The 21,767-nt window shown below is 39.8% G+C and overlaps 1 protein-coding gene across 1 annotated transcript; it reads left to right on the top strand.

Annotated features, from left to right (window-relative positions):
- The first annotated feature begins 12,089 nt into the window (after positions 1 to 12,089).
- ctps1a (CTP synthase 1a) lies at positions 12,090 to 21,709 on the top strand. Its single transcript, XM_005940997.3, has 18 exons — positions 12,090 to 12,291; positions 14,429 to 14,611; positions 14,690 to 14,860; positions 14,952 to 15,052; positions 16,331 to 16,447; positions 16,730 to 16,813; positions 17,728 to 17,808; positions 17,892 to 18,043; positions 18,143 to 18,275; positions 18,597 to 18,685; positions 18,789 to 18,883; positions 18,996 to 19,058; positions 19,971 to 20,014; positions 20,104 to 20,200; positions 20,280 to 20,335; positions 20,525 to 20,621; positions 20,722 to 20,866; positions 20,943 to 21,709. The coding sequence occupies exons 2-18, from the start codon at positions 14,443 to 14,445 to the stop codon at positions 21,025 to 21,027; spliced, it is 1,779 nt and encodes a 592-aa protein (XP_005941059.1). The 5' UTR covers positions 12,090 to 12,291; positions 14,429 to 14,442; the 3' UTR covers positions 21,028 to 21,709.
- The last annotated feature ends 58 nt before the right edge of the window (positions 21,710 to 21,767 follow it).

Here is a 21,767-nt window from a genome sequence, read left to right as displayed (position 1 = left end):
CCCAGAGAGGTGGAGTCTAAGACCCGACCTGACATATAGACACAGACAAACAGGCACACACAGACACAAACATGCATTCCCACCCTCATGCACACATATACAAACACTCAGCACTCACCAAACGTAAAGATAGACACAAATGGACATTGTACACACAATCACGCTCCCCAAACATACTCTATACCCCGGGTCCAGTTACCCTCTCCCCCAGAGGGGGAAACGGCACCTAGACCCAGGAGATGTCACCCTTTCCCCTGGGGTGGAGGCAAGCAGACCGCTCTGGCTCCACAGCAGAAGGGAGGCCCCGCATCCCAGATCCCAATCGGACGGCCAACACCTCCTCCCAGCCCCCCCGCCCCGATGGCCAGCAGACCCCATACCTCTTATTGGTATGGGAGCTTAGTTAAAATATATAGTATTTTAAATAAGCTCAACCTTAAACACCTACAGCAGTAATATTAATCGACTTAACACTGGCGGAGAACATTTTTTTCATAATAATTACTTTTCGTTTTATTGATTTATGTAAAATTAGTGGGGTCTTTTCAAAATGATTTACTGGCACTTTTGCTAAAGCATTATTTTATTATTCCTCTACTACTCGTCATAGTCAGGAAGGAGTTTAAAAAGGTGTAGAAGATAAAGGACTAACACACAAGCTGCACAAAATGGTACGTTTTAATCTGCTCCGATCTGTCTTGAACACATTTAAGATTATTTTTAGGATGGCTTCAGATCGGAACAGGCAGTTTTGCATTTGTCAGCCCTGATTCCTGTTATTACACTGGAACCACCACTTGTGTTTCCAGGTAATCATCACATTACTTGAAGTTTGCTGTAATAGGTTATTTGCATCGAGCATGACTTTGATGTAGTTTTCACTTAGCTAGCCCTTGTATATTTCAAAATAATATGGTCTCAAATTATATATATATTTAAATCAATTTCTTAAGAGTAATAGTATGAGTGTAAAATTTGCATGACTTCATTTACTATGCTAAAGTCTGTTCATTCTTAGCAGACTGTAAACCTATCATCAGTGAGTCAAAGACAATACAGTATATTATCAAGACACAAATGTTGCTGCATTGGCGGCTTATTTTTAAGCATAGTGAAAAGTTCAGCAACATTATCCATTTTTTTCAGCCTCAGCTTAACTGAGCTCCTCTCCTTTATTCTAATGGCTATGTGCTTCCTGCTGCTCATCCACAACAGAGCCGAACATTCCAGGGACCATGTGATTTTCCCCTCTGCTTCCCTCCCCCAATCTCTCAAAACCACCAAGCTATGTGACCACAGGGCTATGTCTCCCAGGGAAAATATAACAAACAGGCACTTAGGTGGTCTGCAGCAGCAGGAAGAACAACTCAGTGTGTTAAACAAGGGCCCGATTATACCTGCCGCATCACTTGTGATATCAGCAGGCACCTGCTGCACTTTTCTCCTGAATGATAGGTGTTGACACCCAGACAAAACCTCCACATCAGCAAGGGTACAGGAGGAAAAGAAGAAGTCCAGAAGCAAAGAATTAGTTTTTTCAACAAAGTCTCATCTTTACAAACTGGTTTTTTTTTTCTCCAAGTAGATGTGTTAGAAGCAGGAAAAATGGGTGCGTGTGACTCACTTACCTGGGGAACACCTGACACCTGGTCACTTTATACACTCTGGGCTTACTGATGTGCAAGTTTATGCTCTGAAGTGTAAATATTTTCTGAACATCCAGAGTCCTAACTGAAGTGTGAATTTGCCAAGAAGAAAGTATCTAATATCCTTTAAAACAATACAGTTTATTCTGAACCAGTAAAAATCTCTACACCTTTGCCAACTTGTCTTTTTATTACATGGAAGACCCGTGTGTGCTGCTACATACAAGAAAGTCCTGTTTTTCCGTAAATGACTTGGATTGAGCTAATAAACAGTGGTTTATGGAATATGGCTTGATGATTTCTGGCTTTTGCTTTTTAATGGTCAATAATGCTGGCACTGAACACTACACTGAGTATCTTCCCATTGCTTTCTCAGCACGCTATGATGCTAACAAGTGGGAACATAGCTCAACAGCTCAAATGGTACTGATCTTATTCTGATTGGCATACCATGGTCATCGTCATTCCTGTCCTCACAACTATAATACTTGATGACAAAATTCTTGAATTTTACTTTTTTCGGTTATGCCTAAGCCAGGTGTACGTATGTGTATGTGCTCAATTCATGCACTGGCTACTAAGAAAGTCATAAGGGCAGTTCATAGAATAAAGACTGCTGGTTTTCTGACCAAGCATTGTGTAAAAAGATATAAAAGGCACAATTTATGCCACAAGACTTTATTGTAATTGATGAACAAGACTGATCCAATTTTGTGAGACAAATTAAAAAGTTCGCATTCATAAGTAAATAACAGTTCTTGTCAGGTGTTGTCAGGGCTGGACTAGGACAAACAATCCACCAAACAGACAAGCAAACAGGTTTTAATCAGGTTGGTAGTCGCTGATGGGTTAATCTTTAGTGTAGCATTTGACGAATATTAAAAGCTAAACTTTTGCTATCATCACTGGATCATGGTCAAAGCAGCAATTCATTTTACCTGAATCCTTGAATTTGTGACTTCCTAATTACTTCTTGTACTTGTATTTTCTTACCAAGTGAATTTCCCCTTCTTAGTTTCTTCCTCTCTTCTCCGCAGCTGGTGCCAGCAGCAACAGCCTCCTGTGACTGGGAGGCCCGGTTACTAATTGCTGCTGGTACTACTGTTCACAGTGCAGGAGCACTGACAGCTAACCTGTCGGTTAATTTTATACATTTTGCTACATCTATTATTAGTTTCTTTTTAATAATAATAATAATAATAATAATGGATTGGATTTATATAGCGCTTTTCTAGGCACCCAAAGCGCTTTACAATACCACTATTCATTCACTCTCACATTCATACACTGGTGGAGGCAAGCTACAGTTGTAGCCACAGCTGCCCTGGGGCAGACTGACAGAAGCGAAGCTGCCATATCGCGCCATCGGCCCCTCTGGCCAACACCAACACCAGTATATTTTATTGCTTTCTCTCAGCTTTCCAGCTCCACCTTTTCACCACTTCTTCCACACTAAACTTTTTCCCCAATCTACATGACGCACAACAAAGATAGGGTAGGGGCCAATCTCATTAAGAGATCTGATTGGGAAATCCAGCATCAGTCATGAAAATGAATGAAGGGGCTGCTGTCAGTGCTTGCACACCCCGTTTACAGCGGCCCTTCAGGCTGGCCCGCCCGTCAGTCCAAAAAGTGTGTCAACCCACCAGAAAATTGCCCGGTATGCCAGATTATCAGTCCAGCCCTGAGTGCTGTGCTGGATCTGGTACCTTTGTTGTCTAAACAATGATATGACCAAATGTAGTATAACATGGTCACAGTCAGGACAGTCAAAATGAGATGTGATTAATAGACACTAACCCTTCTCTAAGCCAAGTTAAAAAAAAAAAAAAGTAATAAGACAATCAAGGACAGCATGTATGACTTGTTAACTATTCTCTCAATTTCTTTGAGGTCCTAAAATATAAGAAAAGATAACAAGAGGAGTGCTCACTTTTCCCTTCCCTGGGTCTTAGTTGATGGCAGCAGGAGAGGTTTTGATTTATGATTCCTAGGATTGGTGCTCTAGGAACAACCCCAGCTGTTTCATTGACACAGCTGAGGCCAGGAGAGAGATGAGTAATGTAATTAACAAGTGAATGAACGGAGGAAGATGGAGAAAGATCAGTCTGCATGAGAGGGGGGTATCGTTGCCCACTGATGTTCCCACACGACAGAGCTATATCTCAGTGTGTACTAATGTCCCACTCTGATGTCATCCTCTCAGCATAATTAAATGAGATAAATGTGAAAGAGAAGCAATAAGCCTTAAAGGGCAACAACCGCATCAGTGTGGTGCTGCTCTGTGGCTGGGCTTGTGTTTCTGTGGTACAAATATATTCTGTTACATCTCTGCTAGAGCAGCTCCACAGATTATGCGCATATTAAAGACAGGGATGGAGGAAGAAGAACATCTATATCTCCTTTTACCATGACTCTGGTCACCGTTTCATTTACAGTACTTAAATAAATTAAAGCTGACACAAACATGAAGGTGCAAGCTATGAGACGGACACTGCAAGCCCACGTGTAGCTACACCACAAAATAGCATAAATAAATCTAGTGGAATGACTGAATTTTATTCTCATAGACAGTATAGAATTATTGTGACTTTTAAGCTCAACGTTTCTAGGTTTAACTTTCAGACTAGTTTAGATATAACAGTGGATTGTCTTCCAATTTGAAATAACCAGAATGAATAAACTCTGAGAACTTTAACAGCTGATAAATGTAATCACAACTGTTTCTTTACATAGCAATGAAACCGTGATTTTATATAGATAGATAGATAGTAGGGGTGCAACGATACACAAAATTCACGGTTCGGTTCGGTTCGATACTCTGGTGTCACAGTTCAATATTTTTTCGATACAAAAAAAATGTTCATGCCTTTTTAATTTGTCATTTATTAAATTTTCACGGCACATTCGCACCACATCTCTGTGCGTTCATCATTTGTTTGAAGCCAGCTCACCTCCTGCAACTACTTTTCCGAGAATACGCGCTTCTTTTGTGGTTCGGACTCCCTGACATTTCTTTGGAGGTGGAGGAACACCAAAGTAATTGCTTAAAGGAGCTTCTTCGACATCTTTAAGAGTTCTAAACAAATGTCTGTCCTCCTCCAGAAAATCTTATGTACGCAAACACGCGTTGCAACTTCTTATCTTGTGCGCGATTTTTTATTTTGACAGCGAATGCGCACCTGCGGACCACTTATGTGCAGCCCTGGTTATTTAGCTCGTCATATTGCAGCCACAGAAATTCTTTTGTCCATGAAACCATAAAGCTGCACTTTCTTTTTGCCTTATAGTCTGATTTGTCATAACTTTTCCGTTTTGTGGTAAGCTTTTCTTTGGCTGTCACTTCTTCACCCTGACCTGTCTTATTTGGCTCAGCAGAACTAAAATATATATCCTGCTGCTTTTACACACGCACTCACATAAGCGTCAGCGATTCTCTGCGCGATCAACCTCTCACATGTTTAAGCTGCGGGAGATTTCACTTGTCATGTTTGCATAGTAAGCTAACGATTAGATAAGACGATGTCAGAGGAATTGGTGCCAAATTATCATCACTCACAGATCAGTGCTGTCGCTCTCTATACACAGTTCGCACGATTGCAAAGTGAAAGCAAAAAAACAAGCGCAAATTCAAACGCGATTTCAATATGTCACATATTGACAGTGGCTCACCGATGCCAATGACATAATTACCCAGCTACATTTCTGAAAGAATGCAAAAGCATTGACATATATTTTTCCTTCCTACGATAGCCCGACGGGCAGGGCAAGTAGATTTTGGTAGCCCGACTGTAAAAATTTTGTCGAGCCCTGTATCTGATTGAGGATACTTCACTCATCTTTGGAAAAGAGAGTTTATTACAGAGAAATGGCTCTTTCCAAAATAAAAGCTATACTATACGCTTCTTCTGGGCTATATTCTCAGCAGCATATTAAACATATCAGGTCCCCATAAGGAGAATCATGTGCTAACGGCTGTCTAAATGACTCGGGTAAAGTTTGTAGCATGCGTGCTTGTTGTTTTTGTCTGCTTCCACTTGTCTTTGCACTAGGATGATGTCGGAGTAAATGTGCAGTCATATTCGTTGTGTTCCCACTAGTGCTGTCAGCGTAAATCTCGTTGAAATGACGTTAACGCCACAACACGGCAAATCTCCGTTAACGAGCTACCGCGGATCGCCCTGAGCGTGGGGCTGGACGGCCAACACGTTAACGAGCTAACTGCGCTAACACACTAGCTCCCACCCATGTAATTGAGCATTGCGTGGCACATCCAACATACTGTTTTACTTTAGTCCATGACGCGCTTACCTTCAGGGTCATACGTCACATGAAAACCAAAATAGTTCCAAACGCCAGATCTGAATGAGGGTGGGGGAGGTTCAATTTGCCATGTTGCAAGGAGAGCTTAACTTCTGTCTCGCTAGCTTGCCCTGCGCTCAGTGAATCTGCATATAAATAATATCATAAACTCAAAAACCCTGGGTCGACGACCCAGTCATCCTAACATTCTCCTGCCTTCTATCTCTCTGGTGTACCTCCTCAAGCGGCTGGCCAAGGCTGTGAGTCTTTGCTTGGCAGTTTCCAAGGCCTCAGGTATGGACAGCTTGCTGTATTTGTTATGCACCTTCTTTGTCGCACCTTTCTGCAACTCTGATAGATGGCTAACCTCCCTCCATGCTACTTTGATCTTGCCCTTATAACAAAATGTGCACAAAAATGTGAGGGCTGTACTAATTTTTGTGATATACTGTATCAGATTGATTGTACATATTTAAATTAGAAATCAGTTATGTGCAAACCCTAATAATAAGAGAGAAAAGTGTAGGACCAACAAGGAAAGTATCGATAGTATGTTAAAATATACACAATAAGTATTAAAAAATTTGCAGACAAAATGTTTTACATTAAACTCTTTGTTAAATTGACTCAAAGTAACTGGGTAATTGCTAAATATCAATTAACTGGTATGAAATTATAAGCTGTAAATGCAACCAAGACAGAACAACCACAGAAAACTGCTTAACCACTGCAAATAGCAGAATAGAAAAGGTTGGTCTTCATAGATAATTCAGAGACACTCCACAATATAACACAGTACAACACACAAAACATGTGATCAGTATTTTAAATTGGCAGTAAATATCTGATTAAATGTTATTGATTTTGTTATGAAAAAATGTTATGTTCTTTGTGCCTCAGTGGACAATGCCTGGGAAACAAGTCAGCAATCAATATACAGTTTAAAATTCAGTGTATTCTAATTGGCAACATGTCTTTGCAAACAATTCAAAACAGTACAATGGAACACTGATCTCTGCAGTGTACACAAACTGGCTTGGAAACAGCCTCCACAGCAAGTCTCCACTGCACCTAAAGCAGTAAATTATTTTGATAATTAATGTTTACTCAATGTGATGGTGACAAATTGCATTAAATAAATAAATACTGCAAATTTACTATTAATCTTGTTAACCTTAATAAATCACTTTTTAAGTATACACTCACTTCATGGGCATAAGTTGCTAGTGCTGTGTTGGCCCCTATTTTGCCTTGAGAACTCCCTTAATTCCTCATGGCATAGATTCGGCAAGGTGCTGGAAAGCTTCCTCAGAGACACAGGTCCATATTGATATCATAGCATCGCGCAGTTGCTGTAGTTATGTTGGCTGCATATGAGGTGACTCTACTGTTCCACCACAAACTCAAAGTTGTTCTGATGGATTGAGAACTGATGATTGCAGAGGCAATTTGAATGCAATGAAGTTACTTTTGTTATGTTCCAGAGGCCAGTTTAAGATGACTGGAACTTGTGACAAGGTACATTATCACCCTGGAAGCACCCATCAGAAGATGTGTACACTGTAATAACAAAGGGATGGACACGGTCAGCAACAATACTCAGGTAGGTTGTGGTATTTAAAAGATGCGCAAAGCCTCGATTATACTAAAGCCTTGATTATGCTCCACTGCAGACATAGAAAGCTGGACTTACCTGATGACCAAATAATCATTCCTGTTAGACTGCCATCTGGAGTGCATGCTCAGTTGGTACACTGCAATGTAAATTCTTGGTGGACAAGTCTGGTCTGTGCAGTCAAAAAAAAAAAAATGGCCAGATACATGGACGTCCGCACAGATCGTCACACTCACTGTCTGATGGCAAAATTTAAGCCACTCGGACATGGGCACATCCAAGCAGAGTTATGGATGCTGAAAGTATAGTTGAGGCTTAAGAGGTTCAAAATGTCCCACATCATTACACCACCAGCTTGAACCATTGATACAAGGCAGGATCAGTCCATGTTTTCATGTTACCAAATTCTAACCCAACCATCCGAATGTTGCAGCAGAAATTTAAAGGACTGGCAACATTTTATAATTTCCTGTTATCTAATTTGATGAGGATGTGTGAATTATGGCCAATGTTTCCTGTTTTAGCTGACTGTTGTGTAGCCCATATGGTTTAATGTTCAATGTGTTTTGCATTATGAAATACATTTCTACATACTTTGTAACAAGTAGTTATTGGAGTTATTGTTGTCATTCTATCAGCTTGAAGTAGTTTGACCATAATCCTCTGACTGCTGACATCAACAATGCATTTTTTTCCCCAATTAACTGCTGTTTACTGAATATTTTCACTTTTTTGAACCACTCTCTGTAAGCCCTAAAGATGGTTGCGCAGGAAAAACCCAATACACCAGCAGTTTCTCAAATATTCAGTCCAGTCCATCTGACATAAAAAAACAAGTCACTTAAATAAGAATTTTCCATTATTCTAAGGCTCGGATTGAATTTCAGCAGCTCATCTTGACCATGTCTATATTTCTAAAGGCTTGGAGTTGCTGCAATGTGGCTGGCTGATCAGATATTTCCATTAACACGCAAATGATCTGGTGTACCCAATAAAGTGACCTGTAATTGGATATATTTGAGGTAATAATCTATTACACGCAAGTGTTTTTTATTTGTTACATCAGATTTTTCCCCCATTGTTGAACTAGTCTTAGAATGGTTTTTAATTAGCATTTTAACTAATGATTCTTCTTTTCTGAAGCAAAACTGGTTGGAAGGCTCTTAAGATGCTCATGAGTTTCTTAAGCAAAGCAGGAAGCAGAGCAGCAGGAAGATATGAAGTAGGAGAAATATTCTTGTGTGCCGAAAAGCAGTAAGTTAATAAAACATGACAGATTTTGAAAGGATAATGATTACGGCTGACCTTATTTGAGATACCCGGTAATATTGCTATATGGAAGAAATGAAAGTGGACATGGAAAAATTCAGCAGTGGAGCAAAAATAAAGGTGTGTCAACCTTCTACGAAACAAAGTAGTATAGATTTTTATATTTTTTTTCACCACAGACCCTAGTTTTACAGCAGATTCAGTATGACTTAATACTTTTAGTGAAGAAATTTTGTCTAATATTCTCACACTCAAATTTGTCAGCAGAAGAAATATCCCTCTCAGGTATAAGTACACAGTTGTAGGAATCACAACTTTAAAATTAAAGGTCATACATAGCCACGTAGTTTTGACTAGACATCTGTTTAGGTCACACATGAAGGTTAAGCAAAGAAAACACACAGTAATTAGTGATCTTCAATGTGATATACATTTTCACTTTGCACGAAGCAAGGTTGCTTGCCCCTTCTTCTACTCTTTATGTTATGTAATTACTGCTTGTATAACATAAAAATATATATTTCTTTCTTGGTGCAAAATTGCTCCAAGAACGGATGGAAGTCACAAAAAATAGCAAACTAAACCTTGATATCCACCATCATAGAATAAGTGTGACTATATACATGGAGCACTAAAGAGAGTACAGAGTTGGAGTTTGTGTTGAGGCTAGCCTAGAGAAATGTGAACAGCCAGTCTGACTATGTTGGACTACAAAATACAACTGAAAGCACATTTTAAATGCAATGCTTTGGGCTTTGGGCAAATCAGAGTAGCTGTTAGACATTAAGAATGTGAAACAAGAAGACACAGGTCAGCTCTCTTTCAGTAGAAACATGACCTCCTGGTCTTGGAGAAAAAAATCTAAATGGTTTTAAAATCTATGTATCTGTTCTGCCCTAATTATGTTACTGGTTGTATTTATTTAATTTCAACCACATTTAATTGTACCTGAGAGCAATAGCATGACGCTATTGAAGCTAATTCTGGTTAAGCTAACCTGGGCTAACCTGGGCAATATTTTGACAGAGGTTCAGTGATACATGTGGGGCGAACTAAATATTACAGCACTGTGCAAAAATCTTTAGCTATCTCTCATTTTGAGGTCTGGAGTCTCAAGGAGGCCAGTCCATGACTGATAGTCTCCCATTGTGTGTTATGCTAGCTAGGTGTGGTTTTACTATATTTCCAGTGAGTTTTGGATCATTTTCATGCTGACAACTTAAGTTGTTGCCCATCACATTCTTTCCAGATGGTATTGCGTGGTGAATCAAACTCTGATGGTACTTCTCTATGCTCATAATTCCATCAGTTTTAGAAACATGTTTGGAAAGACAGAACTGACTGAAATACAACTCCAAACCATGCTAAGACATGCCAAGTTATAGGCTAACAGCTCTTTGACAGTAACTTTGTTGGTACAAAAATATTATTTTCTGCCTGTAAAAGAGTATAATCTTCAGTATTTTTGTGATTTGAAATACAAATTATAAGGCATATTGAGAAAATATTAAAAGCTCAAAAAAGAGGGACAAAATTAAAATATTTAATCTTTTAAAAAAATTACAAGATTAAAGATTAAAAGACCTTTAGAAAGCCCAGAGAATTATTGCTATTGTCAAACATGAAGATATGAGAGGTGGTTTTAGACTTTTGGACAGTATTGTATATTTAATATAATATTTGTGATGAAAACATTGGTCATTTCTTTTCCCGCATAATGAAAAGGTTCCTTAAAAACGTACAACAGAACACCATGCAGCTGCATCAACACATTAGCGGACCACAAGGTGAAGCTAGCAGCAGACACGTAAGCCCTGTTATATGTTTCCATAAAACACTACCCCCCAAAAAATACAGTCATATCAGACTGCCTCCCTGCCTGCTGCTTCTGTTACATCTCTAATAGGAGGAAATGGCTTGTGGTGAGGAGAGGATCCAGCCCTTCTGTGGGAGTTTAATTCAATCACAGTGCTGGTCAAAAATGAATTAAAACTCTCATTAAGCCCCCCTCCTGTGTTCCAGAGACTAAGCTGGCTGCTAAGGCTCACAAGTATGATTTGGGTGTTACACAGAAGCATCAGTCAGCTCTGGAGCTATCTGTCTGTGAGTCAGCCATCAGTCACTAAGTCCCTCATTTTTGTTATTTTAATTTGCAGCACTCACCCACACAGTGCACCCAATGAACCTAGTTGTGGATGATCCAAACAAGCTGTGGACATCTTGTTGTTCAACCTGAGTGAGTCACAGTGTGGCAAAATTGAGACTTCATATCTCATTGAGCACAATGAAGATTATACACCACGATTCAGACCACAAGATCGTTGACCTTTCCGCAGCACACTGTAACTAACCATTTTGCACTCTGGTCATTTATTGTATAAAGTCTCGTTCTGTGTCAGTGGGAGAAGGGGGAGCTGGTGTGCTGTAACCTCAACTCTGTCTCGAGCCATTTATGTGTTTCTGCTCCAGGACCAATTGAGCTTTGCTTTGTTGCTTCTGTGAAACATCCATTATCACTGGATTCACACTGATACACTGTTACGTCTATTGTCAGGACACCATAGCTTATTCTATTATTGAACAATGATTGTGCTGTACTTATTCTGGTGTAGTGTGCACTTAAAAGAATGAATGCGGTGTGAACAAATTTGTTTTCACATAAATTGTGCAAGACATTGAGATTCTCAGCTACTTAAAATATGCACAATGCAAGGGGACTCCAAGCAAGATGATATAAGGCAGATAGATGCCTGGTGTGTGTGAGGGGGGTGGGGGTGCCATCTTTTCCCTCTCCGCCCATTAACCATGAAACATGAGCTCCCCCTGCTGATCTAAAAATACAAACGGTGTTGCCTTCAAGGGCCAATGATTTAAAACAACAACAAAGAACAAAAAGGTCATTGTAAAACTGAGGAATTGGACTTAATAAACATAAATAAAAAATTTTAATCGCACAAAAAAACGACAAAAAAAGTGGTTCTATAGACAATGTGATTAACAATTATTCTGTCTGGCCTCTCAGAAATAAAGTCTCCATTTTATTAATTAATTTGCATCAGGTAGGTTTTCTGTTTATTTTTCTTTTTTATTTAAGTATCAGCATTTTTCTATGATAATAGGTGTTTGTCTTTTGTCAGCTAGTCAGATTCCTCTGTGCTGAACTGCATACAGGGATGCATACAGGCTTTTATTTGGTCAACCTCGTGGAAAACAAAAACTCCCCCGAAGGCCGCACTAGTTTCCGAGGCGTACCTGAAGGTAACATATCGTTGTCGTAAGTGTGTTGAATGACGTAGAACAGCCCTCAGTCGTGCTTCATACACGTGTGGGGCTAGTTTGTGGATAGATAGGATTTTAGGGAATCACAGTACCAAAATTCGAAATTTCGAAAGGTCCTGCTAACTGTTTGCGTCGCTGACGATCCTTTTACAGAGGAGTCTTTGGTTGCGGAATATTTCGGTGAGTTGAAATCTGATAGAGATACAGAGGTTGTGGTTGGCTAGGTAGAAAATTATGTCAAGGTAAACGAATACGTCTCGCTTCCGGTAAGAATAAAACAAAATAAAATTCTACTCGGAATTTCTTCTTAATATTATTGTAGAAATGATTGGTTATATTACGACTCACATTCTCGTAACAAGAAACATAGGGCTTAGTTTAGACTTGGATGGCAACGTTTAGAAATTTGAGAATATAAATTGTTATGTGCGCGTTTTTAAATACCCAACTTCGCTTTTATTTTGAAAGCCTTGTTGGGTATCGTAACAATTTGGCAGGCTTGATAGAAATGGAACATTAGCCACCCTTTGTAGTTAAAGAAACTAACGAAATTGGTACCTTGTTTAGCAAATCTTAAGCATCTCCTTTGTCTATTTTAGATACTAACGACCGCCTTGGTCTGCTGTAGCTGAAAATAACTCCTGTAACGATGTTGACCATTAGCTAAAAGCTAGTTGTACCGGCTGGTTTTCTTCAATTTGCAACTGTGCCGCGCGGTCTGCTCGTGCTCCCTAAGAGCCATGCTTCATGTATAAAAAAAACCCGAAGTTTTTCAGGGTTGTAATACGACACAGTATGTTTTTAGACATACTTTGAAACACATTTAGTTGTCGACCTTCGAGCCTATGTAACGTTACTTTTATTTTTACTTAAGTTCTATTTACCTGAAAACAACAAAATTAGTGTGGGGTCCATTTTTTTGTACAAGGAGGAGGACATACGTGGTCTGGTCTGTTAACTTTACTGAGTTTTTCTTTGCTGAATACTGATTTGTTCATATTTAGCTTTCCTGTTAAACATTTGCACATCATACGTATATTGCAATGTAACGCAGCTCAATAGGCAGTATGATAATGGCCGCAAAACTTTCTAACTCGAGGTTCACCAAATTCCAAAGCTTTTAACTACTTCATTCTTTAGCAAGTTGGCCTTTCCTTCATTCCAGTATTATTTTAATACACAATCAAGTTGAGTCTGCTATGAAAATGAAGAAAATGTTTTTAAAAAGTTCTTATTTTTAGCAATGTATCTTGTTTTGACCAGCCACATGTCCCACATGGTTAAAGTTTACCTAAAAAGACGAAACCTTTTATATCCACTAAATTATTAGAACACAGACACACAACTGGTCTTTTACATCAAAAACATTAAAATGGTACCATTAGATTATATATCCCACTGTATTAAGACTCAAGTTGAGGATGAAAACAAAAAGGATTTTGCTATTAACTTGCAATATGGAAGTGACATCAGTTATTTCCATCCATTTTGCTCTGCATGTGGTATGTAAAGTAACAAGTGCTTCAGCGACTCCCAGTGGAGTCATTTGTTTACAATGGGGTTACAATTATAATACACCAGCTACTAGCATCCCAGACTTTGCTGCCTGGTTGCACTTTATGTGTGATTGATGATTTTGCTATACCAATAATTTTTCAATACAACATTGTTGTATAGCATAAAAATTTGTACTGGTGTCATCGCAGACAATATGATACAACACAGCCCTAGGATGAAGGTAGCAATTTGCTTCACTTTATTTGATATGCTAAAGTTATTCTACAAAGAAGCCACACAGACGCACGCACACAAGCGAAGACACTCAATGATTTTTTTTGTTTTTGGTCATAGACTGAACAAAGTAGAATTTGGCTTGGTCACATGATAACTGTTTAAGGGAAACAAGATTGTAGTCACTCATGCTCAAAAGTAATGGCTAACCGCAACTAGAGGTTGAAGCCAATATATGCTAATACGCTACATTGTTATAATCATATCTTATCTTTGTTTTTGTCTGGCAATTCTGGTATTTCATCTTATCGCATGATATGATAATAGCCTATCTAGGGACCTTTACTTTGATAAGGTCTTAAGAGGAACAATGGTCAGTGAATGCATCAATAAGACCAAAGTGCCTGGAGAAAAGTGAACAGCAACTACAACTGAACAAATATGTTATCACAAACAAAGAATTATTAATTCACATTTAATGTGGGCCAATAAGTTACTGCGGGTAAGCTTCTGAAAATGACTATTTTAAATGTCTGACTAGTTATTAGTGGTTTCTGTTGCTTTCTAATCACTCATTTACCTCCAGGTATCAGAGCAACAATGATGAAGTACATCCTAGTAACTGGAGGAGTCATCTCAGGTATCGGCAAAGGCATCATTGCAAGCAGTGTGGGCACGATCCTCAAGTCATGTGGCCTGCATGTGACTGCAATTAAGATTGACCCTTACATCAACATAGATGCAGGCACTTTTTCGCCCTATGAGCACGGTACGTCAGCAGAGATATTCAGTATAAATGAACATGTGCAGGCTTGTCATCTAATTGTTTACCCCTCACTCTGTCCAGGTGAAGTATTTGTGCTGGATGATGGGGGTGAGGTTGATTTGGATCTGGGGAATTATGAACGCTTCCTCGACATCCGGCTGACAAGAGACAACAACCTAACCACGGGCAAGATCTACCAGTCAGTCATCAACAAGGAGAGGAGGGGAGACTACTTGGGCAAGACTGTGCAGGGTATGCAACGGTCAGGTCATTTAGAGAAGGATGGTAATGTCAAAGATGAGTCATTAACCGAACACGCATTTTATGCTTTGCTCTTTTCCAGTGGTGCCACACATCACAGATGCAATCCAGGAATGGGTTATGAAACAGGCACAAGTGCCAGTTGATGATGACGATATAGAACCTCAAGTGTGTGTAATTGAGGTAGGCTGGCTGCTCGAATGAAGTATGATTATATGAAAAAAGCATTTTTTTTCTATGCTGATTTGATTTCTTAATCCTAAAAACAGGTTTCTTTTCAATAACATGTATTATTACATTTGCATAATTACACGTTAGAATGGCGTGGTGGGTAATGCTAGCTAGCCAGGTAGGATAACCCGTGAAATACAGTGGCTTGCAACAGTATTCGGCCCCCTTGAACTTTCTCACATTTTGTCACATTACAGCCATAAACATGAATCAATTTTATTGGAATTCCACGTGAAAGACCAACACAAAGTGGTGTTGGTCTTTCACGTTTGCACGTGAAAGCTAAACCAGTTCCACACCACTGAAGCTGCAGCATTTTTACAAACCAATTCTGGTTCATCCGTTTCATTCAACGATCCGCTTTCACTCTTCTCATTCTGCGTGCGTATGTAAACAAAGGCACTGCGCATGCGCATTTTACCCATCTTCTATCGCGATATTTCATTTTCCTATTGTTGCCCAAAATCACACCGGTATTACCGTGAACGGTATGATATAGCTCAGCCCTACTTCTGAGTATAAAACCACCACAACAACATCCAGTGTATTTTAGGGAAGACCTAAAACAGCTGGGAAGACCTTGTCTGCTACAGAACGTCCAAGAAGAGAAAATAGTAGCTGTGACGCATCAATCAGACCTTATGTTGCTTGGTGTTTGTTTACATAACTGTTTGGTTATACAAAGGGATGGATTGTGGGAATGCGACTTGCTCAGGTGGTTGGGGGGGTTTTTCAAATAGTTACAAAATCTCCCTCCGTATATCTCTGAGCTTCTGTGCTGGAATGTAATTAAAATGGCAGTAAAAACTGACATGATAATACATTCGTGTCTTCAGCCCAGCTACGACAGCTCCAGCCAAATGTGCCAGGTTTCAAAAATCGAGAGGTGCACGACATATGCGTCAGGGGGCACACTGTGAGCATAAAAAAAACCACCCTTACTATACAGTATTGAAAGCCAATTATAGTCCACACCATCGGTCTGCAGGAGGGAAAACTCATGAGTGTGGTAGGATAATCTGCTCTCTTATAGTGTCTCACTTGGTACATTTTCAGGAGTGTGGTATGCCATAAAGCGTAATATCAATAGGCTGTTAAGGGCTGAATAACTGTCATTGATCACCAGAGATTCCCTGCATTTTGATTAAATGTCATTAGTGTCTAGCTTTAATATTGTGTAATCCCCCCCCCCCACCTTGATGGTCACTGCCAGTGTTTGTGTGTTTGTAGCTGGGAGGGACTGTCGGAGACATAGAGAGCATGCCATTCATCGAGGCCTTCAGGCAGTTCCAGTTTAAAGTGAAGAGGGAGAATTTCTGTAACATTCATGTCAGTTTGATACCACAGGTAAGACAGCCATACTTTTATATCTCACCTTACATTTAACAAACATGTGAAACTGCTGCATACCTGAATGTGGCTTTAATGCAAATATGCACTCTTATTCAGCCCTGTTCAAAAAAGGTGAGTATTTAGTAAGAAAAATACTGAAAGTTGTGCCCAGATTTTTGTTCTGCTTTAATGAGGTGTTGCTTAGATACTTCTAAGAAATGAAACTAGCTTTTAGAAGGTGATTGTTGTAGACTGTCTCATTATGTACCGGTTTGTTGTTTGCATGGTTGTGTCCAGCCCAGCGCAACAGGAGAGCAAAAGACCAAACCAACACAGAACAGTGTGAGAGAGCTGAGAGGCCTAGGCTTGTCTCCTGATCTGGTGAGTGAGTTGCTATTACATAAACATGTTTGATGCCTCATTTGCATTTAAATTACATTTCTGAATTAAAATGGATTTGTGAGTGGCATGTTTTATATGTTGAAACCCAGATGTTTTATGTGCAAAACATTCTTTGACTCTTAATTCATAATTTCACTATAGGCAACCAGGGATTGGAGTGCCATGAAAGTATTTGCCCTCTTTCCTGATTATCTAGGGGGGGTTTTGTTTTTTGCATATTTGACACATTTCAGGTGCCTGAACTTTAAATGCTGCTCCAATCTGCTTCTTCAAATGAAAATTGGATTAACCATTTATTACCGCTGTATGGAAAAATTGTGCAAACTCTTTGTACAGTCACCATCAACCAACCACGGACCCTTAACTGTGATTAGTAATTGGAGTGCTAGCATTCTGATAATATTGCAAGCAGTTTTGTATTTGTACATGATGTATTTGCACTAAAACATGACCCCTTTAAAGGATAAAGCAAGACTATTAGATCACTGGTATAGTGGGGTGATGCGTTCATGCTGGTACTCTGCATTGATGATATGATGGTTTTAACTTCCTGGGAAGCTTTTCTGAAACAGAATGGACATGATCCTGCTGAAACATTAAATCAAGGAAAAAATTAAAGCCTCTTTGCCTACAAGTCACAGTACAAAAAAAGAGAAATTTAGTCAGAATGGAGATGGAGGCCATTGCCAGCTTGCACATAATCAGGACTGTAAGATGAAGAAAGGTGCTCACACAGATTTCTATAAATTTAAAAAGAGAAGTCATGCAAGAGGACACATATTTTCTTACTTGAACCCAGCCTCATGTGTGCTACATGTGGCGAAGTTCAAATTTGGACAAACTTGGAATTGGATCTTTAAAGGTTTTTCTGATTGTTTGCTTTTCACTGGCAGATCATGTGCCGCTGTACAACTGCGCTGGAGAACTCTGTCAAGGAAAAGATCTCAATGTTCTGCCACGTGGAGCCTCAGCAGGTAGGTGAAGCACCTGTCAGGCTCGATTAAGCCATAAAGCTCTCTCCATAAACATCTAAAATGGATTACCTGTCTTCTTCCAGGTCATCTGTGTGCACGATGTGTCATCTATCTACAGAGTGCCATTACTGCTGGAAGATCAGGGTGTGGTGAGCTACTTGAGCAGGAGACTGAATATGCCAATAGAGACCAGACCAAGGAAGATGCTGACTAAATGGAAGGAGATGTCTGACAGGTGAGTGAGCACCTTTGTGGGTTGAACCTTTCCCATGAGAAGTCATTGTCCTCCAGAGAAGACTGAGAAATAAATGGATGCCCATATTTTTCCTCACAGGTCAGACAGACTGCTAGAGCACTGCTCTATCGCACTGGTGGGGAAGTACACAAAGTTCTCAGACTCCTATGCTTCTGTTATAAAGGCTCTCGAACACTCTGCACTCGCCATCAGCCACAAGTTGGAGGTTAAGGTATGTACACAGAATCATAGTCTTTAGTCTCAAATGATCTAGACATGGTTCAAAGTGAAGCCAGCTCCTCCTAGATTTAGTGCTTCCTCATTGTATTCCATGGCTATGACAGTCTTTGCAGTACCCTGAAGTTTAAAGGTATTACGGCTCTAGAGTAGGGGAAAGTGTTGATAGTTATGATTAGTGATTAAATAGTTGATTTTAGTTTGGGGTTTTTGTTTGGTTGTTTGTTTGTTTTTGGGAGGGGGGGGGGTTGTTTTAAACAACTTGACTTGTGCCTTTAGACCAATCATGTAAGCTGTGAACATCTCTTCTTCTCAGTATATAGACTCTGCTAATTTGGAGCCAAGCACTCTGCAGGAGGACCCAGTGAAATACCACGAGGCGTGGCAAAAACTCTGCAGCTCTGAGTGAGTGCCCTGTAGGAGCACAATGTCCTGTCTCACTAGATAATCTAACCTGAATATTAAAATGGGACTTTTATCAACATGACAATGTTTCCACTGTCCTCAGTGGCATCCTGGTTCCTGGAGGTTTTGGTGTGAGGGGAACTGAAGGAAAGATTCATGCCATCAACTGGGCCAGGAAACAGAAAAAACCCTTCCTCGGTACAAGAGTTTCTGTGGATCACATTACATGTTTTATTATCTTACTCCATATTTAATGTCAGTAAGTAGCAGCATCAGAAACACTACTTGACTGGTGTTCATATTTCTGCAGGTGTGTGTCTTGGAATGCAGCTGGCTGTATGCGAGTTTGCCAGGAACGTGCTCGGCTGGACAGGTAATGTTTTTGATATTATCTTCACAGTAAAGAAGAAGAAACAAAGCAGCATTACCTTTTAATGTGAATGCTGAGTGATGTAGGTAATTAATAAATGATTGAAATTTCATAGATGAAAAGTGTATATTGTTCCATGTATACAATAATTTTGGATGGATAGGTAATGAACATAGGATCTATATCTATGCTAAGTTTCATCATTGAGATTGTTTGTGGGTACGTATAGGTAGATCCAAAGAGGACCATTATAATCTGATTGTGTGTCCTTGTGTGTGGAGGAATAAAAAAGAACCACATTGCCTACTTCGTTTTTCAGTCAAAAGTCCCGATTTTCCTGCAATACCCTCGATCTCAATTGTTAAGGTTCGCCTGGAATTGGGCAAATTTTTTTTTTCTTATGTCATACTATTTTTGTGGGAAATTGCAGCACCAGTTGTGCCTGGAAATGTATTTGGGGGGAAAAAAACAAGTACTTGTTTCTTTAGCAGCTTAACTAGCAAAGGTTCAGATGTCTGTTCCCGCTGTGCATCAGTTCAGTTCTTGTACATTTAGTTTTGTAAAGGCGGTTCCTATAATACTTAAACCTAGCCTTCTGATCTTCAAAAACGTTACTTCTAACTTCAATAAATTAATAAACTCACGCCATAAACACTGGTTCCAGCCAGTGTCCGCCTTCTTGTCAACTTTGCAGCAGCCGTAATGCTAACATTGAACCTTGAAAATACAGAAGATAGTCTGTCAAAACGTGTTTGTTACAGCATAGTTATTTGAGAGAGGTGTGGGAATGGGAGCTTTCTTCAAAGCATAGTAAGTTTTCAGCTTGAAATGCATCTCCTACTCATAAAAGGTGGGCACTGGTGGCTGACTGTTGATTAAAATAACTAATGGCATATTGTTCCGTTTCATACTTAGATGCCAACTCGACTGAATTTGACCCGGAAACAAAGCATCCTGTGGTAAGTTTTATGCATTGCACAAACAACCTGACTCCTGCATGCACTATAACTGTATATTAAAATCCATCCTTTCATTTTAATCTTTGCAGGTGATTGATATGCCAGAACACAACCCCGGACAGATGGGTGGCACCATGAGGCTTGGGAAAAGACGGACCATTTTCCAAACCACCAACAGCACACTGCGTAAGAAAAGCTTTTAGTTCAACCTGGACCAGCCGGTGATGAACTGTTGCTCTGTGCTTACAGCTCTTCTGTATTCCAGGAAAGCTCTATGGAGATGCAGAGTATGTGGATGAAAGGCACAGACATCGATTTGAGGTAATGCTGAACTAATATTTCATCATCATTAAGTGTTCAGTGCAGAAACAGGAAATTGGATAGAGAGTTAGTGGGGGACAGAGACGTATAAGCAAAGGGCCAATCCGGGGTTGAACCCAAAGCGCCGCATTTAATCTTGGTCACCTGCTCAACCTGTGATCCAAATGTATACCTTGTTTTTGTGAACAGGTCAACCCTGAGCTTAAGAGCCACTTTGATGAGAAGGGCTTCCGGTTCGTAGGTCAGGATGTGGAAGGAGAGAGGATGGAGGTCATTGAACTTGATGGTACAGAAAAGCAAACAGAATTATTTTCAGTTTTAATATATCAACCTTTTCTGTGAAACCTTCAACAGACTCTGTTTAAAATTGTTTTCTCCACTTCCAGATCACCCATATTTTGTTGGTGTGCAGTACCATCCCGAGTTCACTTCACGCCCCATCAAGCCATCACCCCCCTACCTTGGTTTGTTGCTTGCTGCTGCTGGGAAGCTGCAGAGCTACTTACAGAAAGGCTGCCGTCTATCTCCACGGTAAATAGAGTATGTCTCAGTTTACTCATTTTCTAAAGGTATGCATACTAATTGAGACTGCTTCTGTGCCACACAGGGACACATACAGCGATCGGAGCGGCAGCAGCACACCAGACTCAGAGATATCAGAACTGAAACTTCCTTCACTCTCCAATGAATGACCCATCTGTGGAAGATATCTTAATTAAGTGTCCTACCATCAGTTGTCTCAAGTGTTGGAAAACTGTACTGTTCACAGATGGGCTGGCATTTCCTAGAGTACAGAAGTGACTACAGGCAGCTGCAGATTAAGTTATGGGACTTTCAGCTCTAAACTACGCTCATGAAACAAACACCACTGAAAAACCCATAGTGTTTAAATAAAATTTAAACAGTTACTATTCATTTTTGCTCTTCCTATCAATGTTACAGAACTATTACAGAAACTAATTGGAGTGGTTAACTTCAGTTGTCACTCATTTCTACAACAGCACTTTAGAAACTGGTTTAACATGGAAGTTATGGGTTTCCAGATTATCTTGTAAGTTTACTTTAATGGATCATAGCTGAAGTTTAGCTTAACGTCGTCACATTTATTGCAACAAGTAAGCAATAATTGTGACTTTAGTCTACCTATTTTGCTTTTTGTACAACTCCAAGTCGAGGTCTCCAATTAGGTCACCTACTGCAGGCATACAACATGGTGTGTGATTAGCTTTCTACGCCTGCTTCGTCATTGACTTTCACAGAGTTTGTCACCTGTGGCATACTGTTGTAAAGAAACTGTTGCTTTTGTTTCTGATGCCACTCTACCACCACAGTACTGTTGTGGCCTTAATGTAAATAAATGTGCTACAAACGGTTTGTAGCATAGTCCAATGTCTCCATTCTTTTGATCATGTTACAGACAAGTTTCCAGAGG

Source organism: Haplochromis burtoni, unplaced genomic scaffold (assembly GCF_018398535.1).
Source record: "Haplochromis burtoni strain Fernald_Lab_line unplaced genomic scaffold, NCSU_Asbu1 Contig_299, whole genome shotgun sequence".
Lineage (NCBI taxonomy): Eukaryota > Metazoa > Chordata > Actinopteri > Cichliformes > Cichlidae > Haplochromis > Haplochromis burtoni.
The sequence above is the reverse complement of the archived record's forward strand: the minus strand, read 5'-3'. Positions and strand labels throughout refer to the sequence as shown.

Bases quoted from the DNA above. Each gene is read 5' to 3' on its own strand.
- ctps1a (XM_005940997.3), top strand. From the start codon at position 14,443: ATGATGAAGTACATCCTAGTAACTGGAGGAGTCATCTCAGGTATCGGC. The intron at 18,044-18,142 runs GTGAGTGAGCAC...TTTTCCTCACAG, and splicing joins TGGAAGGAGATGTCTGACAG to GTCAGACAGACTGCTAGAGC. The intron at 18,276-18,596 runs GTATGTACACAG...TCTTCTTCTCAG, and splicing joins GCCACAAGTTGGAGGTTAAG to TATATAGACTCTGCTAATTT.